This window comes from Orycteropus afer, unplaced genomic scaffold (assembly GCF_000298275.1).
Source record: "Orycteropus afer afer isolate SDZICR_OR568_19922 unplaced genomic scaffold, OryAfe1.0 scaffold00026, whole genome shotgun sequence".
NCBI classification, from domain to species: Eukaryota; Metazoa; Chordata; class Mammalia; order Tubulidentata; family Orycteropodidae; genus Orycteropus; species Orycteropus afer.
The window spans coordinates 9,736,904-9,751,381 of record NW_006921613.1 but is presented as its reverse complement, the minus strand read 5'-3'; the positions used below and the strand labels follow the sequence as shown (position 1 = coordinate 9,751,381).

At 39.6% G+C, this 14,478-nt stretch overlaps 1 protein-coding gene across 1 annotated transcript in view; it reads left to right on the top strand.

Moving 5' to 3' along the window:
• Positions 1 to 551: 551 nt before the first annotated feature.
• Positions 552 to 14,478, top strand: part of GALK2 (galactokinase 2) — a 184,278-nt gene continuing 170,351 nt past the window's right edge. Inside the window, exons 1-2 of the mRNA XM_007935195.2 lie at positions 552 to 636; positions 14,144 to 14,267. Coding sequence (XP_007933386.2) covers positions 567 to 636; positions 14,144 to 14,267 — 194 coding nt within the window. The 5' untranslated portion in view covers positions 552 to 566. The remainder of the gene's footprint in view (positions 637 to 14,143; positions 14,268 to 14,478) is intronic.

The window sequence follows — 14,478 nt, the reverse complement described above, 5'->3', positions numbered from 1 at the left end:
CCGAGGCAGTATCACTACAGAAGTAGATTGCCCCATCTTCCTTCCGAGGAGTGGCTGGTGGGTAGTGACAAAAATGAATAATATAATAAATAAATAAAAAATATTAACATTTTTAATATTTATGAGCTTCCATTTTTTAATTTTGTCTTTTGCTGTTTGTACTTTTGTTATTACATTACCACTCATTGTGAAAAGCTAGACCTAACAACATTGCCCTGCTTTTTCTTCTAAGAATTTTATGGTTTTAGTTTGCATAGGTCCTTAATCCATCTTGAATTGTGTTTTGTGTATGGTAGGAGGCATGACTTGGCTATATTCTTATTTCCAAAACCAAGCCAAAAAACCAAAAACTCACTGCCATGTTACTAAGGATGTTATAATACTGTTTTGCTCTGGGGTTTTCAAGGAAGTGTGTCAGAAGATTTTGCTTTTATTTTTTAGGAAAAATTAATGTCAGGTGTATGAAATGTCTCTGTGTATGTATATATGTTTATCTTATGTATTTTCTGTTAAATGATGGTCTGAGACATTTTACTCTTGTTTTCAGATTGCTGAAGCTGAAAGAGATGTTTAACTCTAAGTTTGGATCCTTTCCCAAGTTTTATGTTCGAGCACCTGGAAGAGTCAATCTAATAGGTATTTTAAAGTTCCTTCTTTTTAATTTTTTTTCCTTTTTTTGGTTAATATAGTTCTTAATTTTTCCCAGAAGAACTAGAAAAATAGAATATTTCATGTATTTCTGCTAGTAGCAAGATGTGCTGTTTTGCATAAAGAACACATTTTCATCATTCTCAGTTCATATTATTAATATTATTGATCAGGTTTTTGCTTTGTTTTGTTTATTCAGGATGACAGAGAGAAGTAGGTAGGTAGAATAGATGATCTGCTCACCTCCATGGGTCTTGATAAGTAGCTCATTTTTCACAAAAGGATATTGAGATTATGCTCAAATAATTTCTTTATAATGTTAAAGGAGCATGTGCTATGTTCTTCAATTGTTAATATTTAAGAAATCAATACAGAAGAGCAACAGAGAAAGGCATTACCAATTTTCTTGATGGTCATATAACTAAAATATTTGAGAATGACGATTATGAAGTTTTAGTTTTTCAATTGCTGTTGAGTTGATTCTGACTTTCAGTGACCTCGTGTATGTCAGAATTGAAATGTGATCCATAGGTTTTTTGAACATTTTATTCTGGTTTGGGTGAAAGTTTATAGAGCACATTAGTTTCCCATTCAACAATTTATACACATTTTGTTTTGTGACATTAGTTGCAAGTCCCTCAATGTAGCAGCACTTTTCTTACTTCCTCTCTGGGTTTTCCATTTCCATTTGTCCTTTCTTGTTCCTTTCTGCCTTCTGAACTTCATTTTTGGGCAAAAACTGACCTCTTGGCTTCGTGTGGTTGATGTTTTGATGAGTATGTTCCTCACAGGTGCTGTTGTTCACTTTGTAGTCCTGTCTCTTGTTTGGATGAGAGGTGACCAGGAGGGGTAGGTTCATTTCCAGGTTTGGAAGGGTTCCGTAGCCTCTAAGGGGTATGGTCTCGAGGGTTCCACCAGTCTCTATCAGATCAGTGAGGTTAGTCTTTTTTTATCATTTTTAATTTTATGATTTTATGATTTTTACTATTTTTAATCAAGATCAGAGCGTTTGGTAGTAATAGGTGGGCACTATCTAGTTCTTCTGGTATCAGGCTAGTGGTAGATCTGGTTTGTATGGTCCATTAGTCCCTTCGACTGATTATTTCCTTGAGTCTTTGATTTTCTTTTGCTCTTCTTTGCTCTGGGTGGGGTAAGACCAAAAGTTATATCTTAGAGGGCTGCTCAGTTAGAGTATGTTATGCCAATTGATCTAGATGTCCTCTGAGACTATGGACCTAAGCTCATAGCCCAGTGATTTAGTCTTTCAGGGTGTTTGGGAGTGGCTAAGAAGTTTCATAACTTTGCCCCTGCGTGCTCCACTATATGTGTCTTTGTTGTTATGTGCTGAGAGCTGATTCTAACTCATAGCGACCTATATGCAACAGAATGAAACAGTGCCCAGGCCTGCACTAGCCTCCCAATTGTTGCTACATTTGAGCTCATTGTTACAGCCACTATGTCGATCCATCTTGTTGAGGGTCTTTTTTTTTTTTTTGCTGACCCTCTACTTTACCAAGCATGATGTTCTTTTACTATATTATATATATGCATATCTTTGCAACATGTAAAAATATGTGTGTAGAAATGTCCTCTACCAAACCTATACAGGCATACCTTATTTTATTGCACTTTCATATTTTACAAATTGAGGGTTTGTGGCAATCCTTTATTGGTGCTGTCTTTTCTGATAGCATGTGCTCACTTTATGTCTCTGTGTCATATTTTGGTGATTCTCATGTTATTCCAAATTTTTAATAATACTGTCAAATTTTTTAATTTTTAATAATGCATAGTCAAAGACATGACTATGCAAAGGTTATTGACTATGAAAAGGCATTCAGCTTTGTGGATCATAACAAATTATGGATAACATTGTGAAGAAAGAGAATTCCAGCACACTAACTGAAGAACCTGTACATAGACCAAGAGGCAGTCGTTCAAATAGAACAAGAGGCTACTGAGTGGTTTAAAATCAGGAAAGCTGTGCGACAGGGTTATATCCTTTCATCATTCTTATTCAATGTGTATGCTGAGCAAATAATCTGAGAAGCTGGACTATATGAAAAAGATTATGGCATCAGGATTGGAGGAAGAATCATTAGCAACCTACAATTTGCAGATGGCACAACCTTGCTTGCTGAAAGTAAAGATGACCTGAAGCATTTACTGATGAAGATCAAAGACTACATAAAGCCTTCAGCATGGATTACACTTCAACATAAAGAAAACAAAAATCTTTATAACTGGACCAATAAGCAACATAATGATAAATGAAGAAAAGACTGAATTTGTCAGGGATTTCATTTTACTTGGATCCACAATCAACACTCATGGCAGCATCAGTCAAGAAATCAGATGACATATTGCAGGATACTATCTGCTGCTAAAGACATATTAAAGTGTTAAAGAGCAAAGATGTCACTTTGAAAACTAAGGCCTGACCCAAGCCTGGTATTTTTAGTCATCTCATATTCATGTGAAAGCTGAACAATGAATAAAGAAGATTGAAGAATTGATGCACTTGAACTGGGCTGTTTGGCAAAGAATATTGAAAATATTATATACACTGCCAGAAGAACTAACAAATCTGTTTTGGAAGAAGTACAGCCGGAATGCTCCTTAGAAGCGAGAATGATCAGACTTCATCTCACCTACTTTGGTCATGTTATTAGAAGGGACTTGTCCCTGGAGAAGGATGTCATGCTTGGTAAAGTAGAGGGTCAGAGTAAAAGGAGAAGTCCCCCAACAAGATGGATTGACATACTGGCTGTGATGACGGGCTCAAACATAGCAAGGAATGTGAGTATGGTGCAGGACCAGGCACTGTTTCGTTCTGTTGTACATAGGGTCACTGCCAGCCAGAGCCAACTTCATAGCACCTAACAACAACAACATTGCACACTTACTAGGCTACCATATAGTGTAAATATAGCTTTTATATGCACTGGGAAACCAAAATATTTGTATGACTTGCTTTATTGTGATATTTGCTTTATTGTGGTGGCCTGGAACCAAACCCATCATAGCTCTGTGGTATACTCCCATATGCCATCCCACACTTGTTTAGCTTGCAGATCCACTTGTAAATTATTGTTTGTTGTTACTGTTATTGTAGGATTTTGTGTGTAACAGTATTTACCATTGTTGCTTTGTTCTCTTGTATACTTCCTAGTATCTTCCTTTGCCTTGGTTATATTGTACCGCTCTCCCCCTTATTATATATTGCCTTTCCCTTTATCCAAGTTAATACATGTGTACTCTCTAGTTAGTAATTTTCCCTCTTTCCACTCCCATCCCTGGTAACCATCAAAGAATGTTTCTTTCTGTGTGTAAACCTTTCCTTGACTTTTTAAAGTGGTGGTCAAATACAGTATTTGTCCTTCTGTGATTGGCTTATTTTATTCAGCATAATGTCCTCCAGGTTCATCCATGGAGGCGCTTCAAGGATTCATTGTTATTCTTTAATATTACATGGTATTCCATTGTGTGTATGTACCATAGTTTATTTATCCATTCATCCATTGATGGGCACTTTGGTTGTTTCCATCTTTTTCCTATTGTGAAGTGCTGCACTGAACATGATTGTGCATATATCCTTGTCATGGCTCTTTTGTCTCTGTGATATGTATATAGCAGTGGGATTGTTGGTATCTGTTCTCTAACTTTTTAAGAAAGCTGTGGTGGTTATGGTTGTATGTCAACTTGGCTGGGCCTGGTTGAGTGGCTGGGCAGCTGGTGGTAGTATTCTGCGTGATGAGACTGGTCATCAACTCCATGGTGGTATCTACTGTGAGCAGCTGAGTAGCTGCCTAGACTGTGGTCTGCTTCCTGTATATAAGCAGATGCTTTGGGGAATGGTCTCAAGCTTATGGCACACTTGGATCCACAAGTCTGCTGACCTTGGGACTTACAGTGGACTTGAATTAATGGCCTGCTGTGTGGTTTGGTAACATCGGGACTGTGCCTTTTTACTTGTCAACCTTGGGCTTGTCAGCCTCAGCAGCCAGCAGCTTAGTGAAGAAACGCCTGTAGCTTCAGTGGGCCAGGAGTTGGAGGCAGAGCTTAAGGGGCTTTCACCCAACCCCTAGAGCCTGGCACTTTGAACTTGGACTTAAAGCCTCCAAACTGTAAGAGAATAAACTCCTGTTTGTTAAGGCCATCCCATTTATGGTATATTTCTGTCTGAGTGGTACTTGGTAACCAGAACAGAAGCCACACTGTTTCCTACAGTAGTTGTACCATTTTATAATCCCACCAGCAGTATATGAGAGTTCCATTCTCTCCATTCCCTACTATTTGTTGTTTTCTGTTTTTTTCAATCATTGCTCTCAGTGGCAAGGTGAAATGATATCTCATTGTTGCTTTAGTTTGCATCTCTGTAATGGCTAATGATAGCATTTAAAAAATGTATTTGTTGGCCGCCCAAATGTCTTCTTTGGTGAAGTATCTGTTCATGTCTTTTGCTTGTGTTTTAATTTTGGTTGTTTGCCTTTGTGTTGTTGAGGTGTCAAAGTTTTCTATAAATTTTGGAGATTAATACCTTATCAGATATGTTGTTGCTAAATTTTCTTTCCCCAGTCTGTATGTTCTCTTTTTAATGTTTTGGAGAAGTCTTTTGATAAGCTAAGAAGGTGTCATAACTTTGCCTCCTTTTGGTTCTATTATCTATATGGACATTCTTATAGCACATACAAATATGTATGTAGAAATATTGCCTACCGAACTTATATATGGTCATGGTTGTATTCTCTTCTGCCTAGACATTCCTGGTCATTCAGCCTACCTATGTGTCCACTCATAGATTAATGTTTGGTGTTACTGATAATCCAGTATTGTGCATGTGTCAAAGTGTTTATTTTTGTTGTTTGTGCCTCTTTTGCACCTCTCTGTGTCTTCCTTTTCCTTAGTGTTATTGTGCTGGTGACTCACTTTTGATCTGAGAAGATGCTTTGCTGTATTTCAATGTTTTTAACTTTGTTGAGTCTTGCTTTGTGGCCTAACATATGGTCTATCCTGTAGATAGTTCCATGTGTACTGGAAAAGAATGTATATTGTGCTGTTGTTGGGTGAAGTGCTTGTTGATATCTATAATGTCAAGTATTCTTTAGTTCTTCTTTGTCTTTGTTGAGTTTCTTTCCAGTTCTATCTTTGATTAAAAGTGGTGTATTAACATCTCCTACTACTTCTTTTTAAAATTAATTTTTAAAATAATTTCTGTGTCTTCATTTTCCTTAGTGTTATTGTATTGTTCACTTCCTTTTGTTGTATTTCCAAATAGTAGTCTGATTTTTCTGTGGAGTCATCTATTTGTCTTTTCAATTCTGTTAAAGTCTGATTTGTGTATTTTTGACCTTGTTCATTGGGTGCATAGATATTTATCCTCTTTATGTCCTCTTGTTCAGTTGATCCTTTAATCATTATATAATGCCTTTCCTTTTCTCTTATGGTGGTTTTTGTCTTATTTTATTAGAAATTAATATTTCCATGCCTGCTCTTTTTTGATTGCCATTTGCTTGATACAACTTTTCAACCTTCGATTTTTAGTTGTTTTTTTTTCTTTTTTGGTTTGAGGTTAGTCTTATGTAGACTGCATATTGATGGGTGCTGTTTTCTTATCCAATCTGCAACTCTCCATTTTTTGAGTGGTGCATTTAATCCATTTACATTCAGTGTTACTATCGATAAGTATGAATTTATTGCTGTCATTTAGTTGCATGTTTTTTTCATGATGTTGCTGATTTCTTTGTTCTGCATAATTTTCTGTGTTGAGCTTATTATATTATCATTCCCTTTGTTGATTTTGTTTTTAGTATTTGCCAAATATTTGTGCTTGTCCTCTTTTCTTAGTTTGAAATGAAAGTTTATTATTTTTCTCTGAGGTTTCCTTATGATTATTTTCTTCCCAAGTTTAGAACAGTCTTTTCTATCTTGCAATTGTCTTGGCTTCCTCTCCATTTGGAAGTTCTGTACCTACATTGTTTATTCCCTCTTTTTGGTTTCTAGTTGTCTGTACTTACCAATTGATGTCTCTGGTTCCTGTTTACAGTCTTGCAAGCTTGTTTTACTTTGGATACGTGTATGGAGCTCTCGTGGTGTAGTGCCTAAGGCCTTTGACTGCTAACCAGAGGTGGTGGTTCAAACCCACCAGCCACTCTTTGGAAGGAAGATTAGACAATCTACTTCCATAGAGAAACCACCTCAGAAACACAAAGAGGGGTTTCTATGAGTTGAATCAACTGGATGGCAGAGAGTTTGTTTTTTTTTTGGTTTGGTATAACTGGGTTGGTTTCTGGGTTATGTTGATATGTGTGTTAATTGTTAGTTGTTGTCTGCTGCTGTTGGTGCTCTGTTTGAAGGACTCCCTTTAGCATCTCTTATAAGATTGGTCTGCTTTTCACAAATTCCCTTAATTTCTGTTTTTCTGGAAATGTCCTAATTTCATTATCATATTTGAGGGACAATTTTGCTGGGTATAGAATTCTTAGTTGGAAATATTTTTCTTTCAGGGTTTTTATATATATCATCCCATTGCCTTCTCTCCTGCATAATTTCTGCTGAAAAAACAGAGCTTAATCTTATTGGTTGCCCTTTGTAGGTAACTTCATTTTTAAAAATTCTTTCTTTGTCTTTGTTTTGTTGAGTTTGATTTTGATATGTCTTGTTGATTTTCTTTTGGGGTCTATCCTGTTTGAGGTTTGTTGAACTTTTGAGTGGATATCTTCTCATCTTTCATCATATTAGCAAAATTCTCTTCCAACAAATCTTTGACAATTTTCTCTGTGGTTTTATTTGTCTCTTCCTGTTCTGGAATTCTGATTACATGTAGGTTATACCTCTTGATGGCATCCCACATGAATCTTAGGCTTTCTTCATTTTGTTTTGATCTTTTGTCTGATTGATCCCTTAACAAAGTACTATTGAGGTATTTGTTTTCAGTCTCACTAATTCTGTCTTCCATTGATTTGATTCTACTCCTTTGTCCATTCAATGTGTTATCTAATTCTGAAATCTTAGTATTAATCTTCTGGATTTCTATTTGCTGTTTTTTATAGTTTCTAATTTTCATTTATTTTGTCAGTTCTTGTATTGTTTTCCTAAATTGTTCTAGAGTTTTGTGTTTCTAGAGTTTATGTTTTCCTCCTAAAAGGAAATGGAGGCAGCATACTCTGACCTCTTCTAACTTCACAAAAGGAAGACAGAATCACCATCAGGAGCCCAAGGCTTATTCTTATGAGGCCAGACATGCTGCCACACTCCAGCCTTTTACCAATTCTGACACCAACTGTTCCTCCCACAGCATTTACTCCTTCTCTGATAGTTTGATAATTTGTTGCAATGGCCACACAGAATTCACAGACAATGCTCACATTTATGGGGTTTATTAGGGAAATAAAAGGCTATAATTCAGGTTCCGTAATGCACTCAGGATACAGTTCTTCAGTCAAGACAGTCTCCCTTTTGTTGTGCCCTCAGAAATGCCTCTCTGGCCCTTGGCATCTTGGCCTGGCTTCTGCCTCTGTGGTCCAGGTAAGCCTACCTCTCTGTCTCATGCCTGTTGGTTCCAATATCACTGTCTTTCTGCCAGGGTATCTCTCTCTGCCATGCATCTCTCTCTGCCACACATCTCTCTCTGCCATGCTTCTCTGCCACGGAGGTCCAGTGTAGAGATCTTAGGTCCAAGGACACACTCTACTTAACCTCCAGTTCTTCTCTCTTGATGCCAGTGAGATGCCCTCTCTACCTCTAGGAGGGCTCATTTTAAGCCTGTCAGAGTGACAAAACTAACCAATCCCAAAATCAGAGTGCTACACAACTTATTTGCATGGTAATCCAGTGGGAGTTACAAAGACTATGGCTAAAAAAGCCATACCAAGTAATTCACTACACCACATTTCCTTAATTTTGTCAGTATTTTTCTTGATCTGTCTCTCAATCCATTGAAGGCACCTAAATATAATTCTTTTGAATTTCTTATGACTACTTCTTATCACTTCTTCCTAATGGAGGTTTTCTGGGTCTGTAACTGGTTCCTTGTCAGTGCTACTTTATCTTGCTTCTTCTGTGAAATGGGATGGTCAGTTGTCTCTGAGACATTGTGATATCCTTGTATTTATATTTCTACTATATTTTCTACTTTGACAGCACTTAGGCACTCAACACCTGTTTCCTTTTGGGTACGATAGAGAATGAGAATGTATGCACATATCTCTGTTAGCTGTTTGTGAAGAGGATTTGAGGGTGAGTTGAGTTGGTATTGGCCACCATCTATCATTGATAGGTTGGTGCAGAAGAAAGTGGTGGCCCTCACCCAGTTGGTGGGGCTGGAGGAGGTGTGGGTATGGTTGGGTTGTGTGGGCATGGTTGCTGTCTCCCATCTGGCTGGACAAAAAAATAAAAGCACAGTGAAAAAACAAAACAAACAAACAAACAAAAAAAAACATAAACTGGTGTAAACAAACAGCAATGCTTGCAAAAATGAAGACAATAAATGAAAATAAAAATGTAAGTAAATGACAAGAGAAAAAAAAAGAAAAAGAGAAAAAAAAAATACCCACAAGATATCTGGGGAGGGGAGAATAACAAAAAAGAGCAAGAGAAAAAGAACAAAGAAAAATTAGAAAAATGGAAAAATAAAAACAAGGGATAGAAAAAACAAAAGAGGAAAAGAAAGAAAAAAGAAGGGAATGAGGAAAAACTAAAGAATGAATGAAAGAAAGAGACCAAGGAAAGGAAAGGGGGAAAAAATAAATAAGAAAGGAAGAAAGCAGGGAGAAAAAAGAGAATAATTTTAAAACAAGCAAACAAAAAGAAAACTGGGGGTGAGGCACGGCACCAGGGTGCCCAGACCTGGAAGGAAGGAATTCCTACAGGTCCAGAAGATGAGGAGATGTGGGGAATGGCCACACCTCTGTTCACCAAGAGGGTATGGGATACAAGAGTAACAAGGGGAATATTGCACCTTTGTAGTCATCAGCCTCCAGTGCAGTTGCCCGTGCTGTCCTCATCAAGCAGAGCCTATTCCTGGGTTGCTGCCTGGATCAGAACACCACTTGCAAATAGTCAAATTGGCCTCACCCTTAGGACAGCCAACAGTCCACATCTCTGTTTGTCTCCTTATTCACGGTTTTCCTTTCTAGTTGTCAGCCACCAGCATGGTTGCCTGTGGAGTCCTCAGCAAGCAGAGCTGTTTCTTAGGTTGCTGCTTGGATTGGAATGCCACTTGGAAATATTCAAATTGGTTGTGCCAGTCAGAGCAGCCAACAATCTGCAGCTCTGTTTGTCTTCTTATTTACTGTTTTCATTCAAGTTCTTCTACTAGTTGGTATACAATCCATTTCTTTGTCCTTTCCTTTCAAAGGTCAGAGTTCCAGGATTATCTTCTGTATCTGTTTTAATTAGTTTCTCATTTCTTTGTTGCAGAGAGTCTGTGTAGCTTGTCTGCCTATTCCACCAACTTGCTGGAAGTCCCTTTGTTAACATTTATTGTGAGGCTGTGCTCCCTCTGTTTAATTTCTCTTTATCTGGAAATGTCCTAATTTCATCATCATATTTGAGAGTTTTCAGAGTTTGTTTTACATTCAACATTCTGTGCACATTTGGTTTCAGTCCCCATTTACCATGCCCAACTCTAACCCAGTCTCCTTCCCTCCCTTTCCAGTAACCCCCACCCCATGCCCCGTAGTTATGCACTCCCGTGTGTCCTGCATTTCCTCTGTGCGAATGTTGCCCCTCTGGTGCTCCGTGGTTGATTGTTCCAAGGGATACATTTCCATAGAGTATGTGGGTGCGTCATCCTGGGTTGAGTGGTCTGTGTGTATGTCTTATTTACTATTAGGCTGAGAGCCAGGCCCTGGGAGTGAGTTTTATTTCAGGCCCAAAGTGTCAGGGCCATAGTATTGGGGGGCTCACCAGAGTCTATCTGACCAGTAATTCTGGCCATTACTGTGTTTTTGGATTTTGTTTCTCATTTTCCCAACCCACTCTGTCCAGGATCTCCAGTTTTGATCCTTTTCCGAGTGGTTGGCATTGGTAACCGGGCACCATCTAGTTGTTTTGGTCTCGAGGTCCTAGGGCTGATTGCTTCCAAAATGTCTTTTTTTTTTTTTTTTTCCCCAATCTTCTTCATTTTGGATGATAGGAAACCATTGGTTGCATCTTAGATGGATGCTTGAAAGCTTTTAAGACCCCATTTATTACTTACCAACGTAGGTTGTGGAACAAGATTTTTATGTATTTTATTGTGCCAATTGAGTCTGGTGTCCCCCAATACTATGGTCCTGACTTGGCAGATCCATTGGATCTCTCTCCCACAGTGTCTGGCTGTCTGTGAGGGATTGATCTATGTCTGTCTTCTGTTGTTTCTGTAAGGATTGTGGGTATTTTGTATCACTGGTATCTGGGCAAGATTAGCCTCAACTGAATCTATCCTTGGTCTGGAGTATAATCCTGTTCACTGACCCCCATCTGATCCTCTCAAATGTCTATGTGTTTATCTGTAGCCTGGTGTTTGGTGTTAATGATAATGCAGTATTGTGGATATACTGGTATTATTATACTGGAGGTACAAACCCACTAGTTGTTCCATGGGAGAAAGATGAGGCAATCTATTTCTGTAAAGATTTACAACCTTGGAAATCTAATGGGGGTCATGATGAGTTGGAATTGACTCGATGGCTGGGGTTTTGATCTTGTATTGGGTTTGTTGAGCTTCTTGGATGGATATCTTCTTGTCTTCATGATTTAGGGAAATTTTCTACTAGCAAGTCTTCAATTTTCTGTTTTTTTTTTTTTTTTTGCCTTTTCCAAATCCTCCAGCCCTACCAACTGGGTGAGGGCCACCACTTTCTTCTGCACTAACCTATCAATGATAGACGGTGGCCAGTACCAACAGAAGGGGTCTTGATAGTGTCCCACACAATTCTTAGGCTTTCTTCATTCTTATTTTTTTTCCTGATTTTCATTAAACATATTGAAATCAAGGGATTTGTCCCCTATTTCATTGATCCAGTCTTCTGTTGATTCATTTCTGCTTTTGTGTCCTTATATTGAATTATCTTTTGCTCAAATTTTATTGTTACTTTTTTGGATTTGTAGTTGCTGTTTTTGTATTGTTCCTAATTGTCTTTTAATTTTCTTGTTTTGTTTTCCTGAATTCTTCTTTTACTTTGTCTGTGTTTTCCTTGATTTGTTTCTTAATCTCTTGGAGAATCCTGCATATTAGTTTTTTGAATTCCTTATAAGGTAGTTCTGTTACTATTTCTTCCTCTGGGAGGTTTTCTGGTTCTTTATTTTGATCACTTACTGGAGCCATCTTATCCTGCTTCTCTTTATGTTATTTGATATTTTCTCTTGTCTACAAGGCATGAATGTATTGTATTTATTGAATGTCATCTGCATCCTGATTTTTAATTTTCTTTTGTTTTCATATATCTCATTGTGTGGGATGTACATGGTACTCTGGTCACTAGTCTGGCTGCACTGGAACTCTTATCACATGTCTCTGAGTGTTTGGGGCAGTGGCTGGGTGTATGAATGTGGGTCACTGTTCACTGGTCTTGAGGTTCAGGTGAAGATGTATCTGGCATTGCTGTTGAAGTGATATGGGTACAGGGAGTATTCTCCTTAGCCTCTGGGTTGGGTGTTATGTGTGTCCACTGTCAGTTGCTAGGTGTTTGTAGTAAGGGTGCCTGAGTCATCAGTCATAAGGTGGATGTTACTGAAACTCAACAACAGTCCCTGACAGCAGGACTGTGCGGGGGTGGTCCAAGTGGGCACAAACTTCCACTTGCAGTGGTGGTGGTACAGAGGGCAAGGCAGGGGTGATGTCATTAGTGCCCCAGTGCCTACTAGTAGGTTGTGCCCCTGTCTACTAGCACACAATGCATGGGAGGATGTGTTATTTGTTCTTGAGTCCCCAGTGGTTGTGGCTGGAGGGAGTAGGAGCTGCTGCTAGTCTGTGGACTCCTGGAAAAGATGGCTGGTTGTAGGAGTGGGTGCCTCTGGTTCATAGGTTCCTAGTGCCAATGGCTGGGCAGCATAGCAGGTGCTACAAGTGCATGGGCCTCCAGTGCAGGTGCCTGGGTGTGGGGGCAGGGACTGCTGGTCCTTAGGCCCCTGGTTTAGTTGGCTGGGCAGAGAGGATGTCTCACTGATCCTCAGGCTCCTAGCACCAGTGGCCAGTTACAGAAGTAGATACCTCCAATCCTTGGTTCCCAGTGCAGGTGTCTGGGCTTAGGACTTGGCGCCACCAGTCCTCAGGCCCCCAATGTATGTGGACAGGTGGAGGAATGGGTACTGCTGGACTGTGGGATCCCAGCACAGGTTGGTAGGTGTCAGAGGGGATGTTGTCCATCCACAAGCTCCTGGAGCTGGTTACTAGGCAGAGAAGTGGTCATTGCCAGATCATGGCCCCTGGTGAAGTTGAGTGGCTGGGAGAGGGGACACCAGAGTTCCATGAGTCCCAGTGCCAGTGGCTAGGTGAAATGAGCATCACCATTCTGTGGGAACCTGGCAGCGGTGGCTGGAAGGAGAGGTTTGTACTGCTGATCTGCAGATCCTTGACATGAGTGGTTGAATGAAGGGTTGAGTGGCAGTCTGTGGACCACTGGCTGTGGGGGCAGGGCAGTGGTGAATGTCATTGAATCGTGATTGTGTATGTTGGGAGGATGGCTGAGAAGGGTGGGAGGGTACCTCAGGTCTATGGATCGCTGGCCTGGGTGGGCTGTGGGGATGTGGTAGGTGAGGTGAGTGCACTCAACTTTCATAGGGTGGGAATCTCTGACATGGTTGCAGAGTCATTTATTTGTCTGCACTACCTAATGGGGGCTTCAGCTGGGAATGCTGCTTGCTTCGTTTCAATATGACCACAATGTGCAGGTTCATCTGGTAGGGCACTGGCAATCTGTAGATCCTATCCATGTCTGTAGTTTTATATATTCTCTCCTTCTACTTGGTACTCAGTCTGATTCTCAACCTCTCCTTTCATGCTTAGGATTCCAAAGTTGTCATCTATTACCAGATTCACTTGTTTTCTTGGCTCTTTGTTGTAAAAGGGATGTTATGAGGCATCTTACTATGCTACCATCATGTACTGCCTCTGATCCATGGGGTTTTTAATGGCTAGTTTTTCAGAAGTAGACCTTTCTCCTGAGGTACCTTTGGATGGACTCAAACTTTCAACCTTTTAGCTAATAGCTGAGAGTGTTAATCATTTGCACCACACAGGGGTTTCCATTATGAGTGAGGAGGTGAAAAAAAAAACCCAAAACAAAACAAAAAAAACCCACACTTGTGAAAATGCTTGGCAGAAATTCCTAACTGAGATTCCTGGGAAGAAGAAAGTAGAATCACTCTCTGCCCATAATAATAGTATTTTTATGTTCAGTTGTAACCTGACTTGTACTCAAGATTTTTCTGAATGTTGATTTGAGGGATTTTTTTTTTTTTTTTTTGCATGTGCTAACAAGTGGTAAAAAATGCTTTCTCTTTTTTCTAGGAGAGCATATAGATTACTGCGGATATTCTGTTCTTCCTATGGCTGTAGAACAAGATATGCTAATAGCTGTGGAACCTGTGAAAACACACACTATCCAGCTGGCCAATACAAACCCCTTGTATCCGTGAGTATTTAGCATTGCTACTATAAGGAGCTCTGGTAGCATAGTACCTAAGGCACTTGACTGCTCACCAGAAGGCTGGCGGTTCAAACCTACCAGCCACTCCTCGGAAGGAAGGTTGGACAATCCTACTTCCGTAGTGATACTGCCTCGGAAACCCAAGGAGGGGTCGCTATGAGTCGGGGCCGACTCGACGGCAAACAACAACAACAAC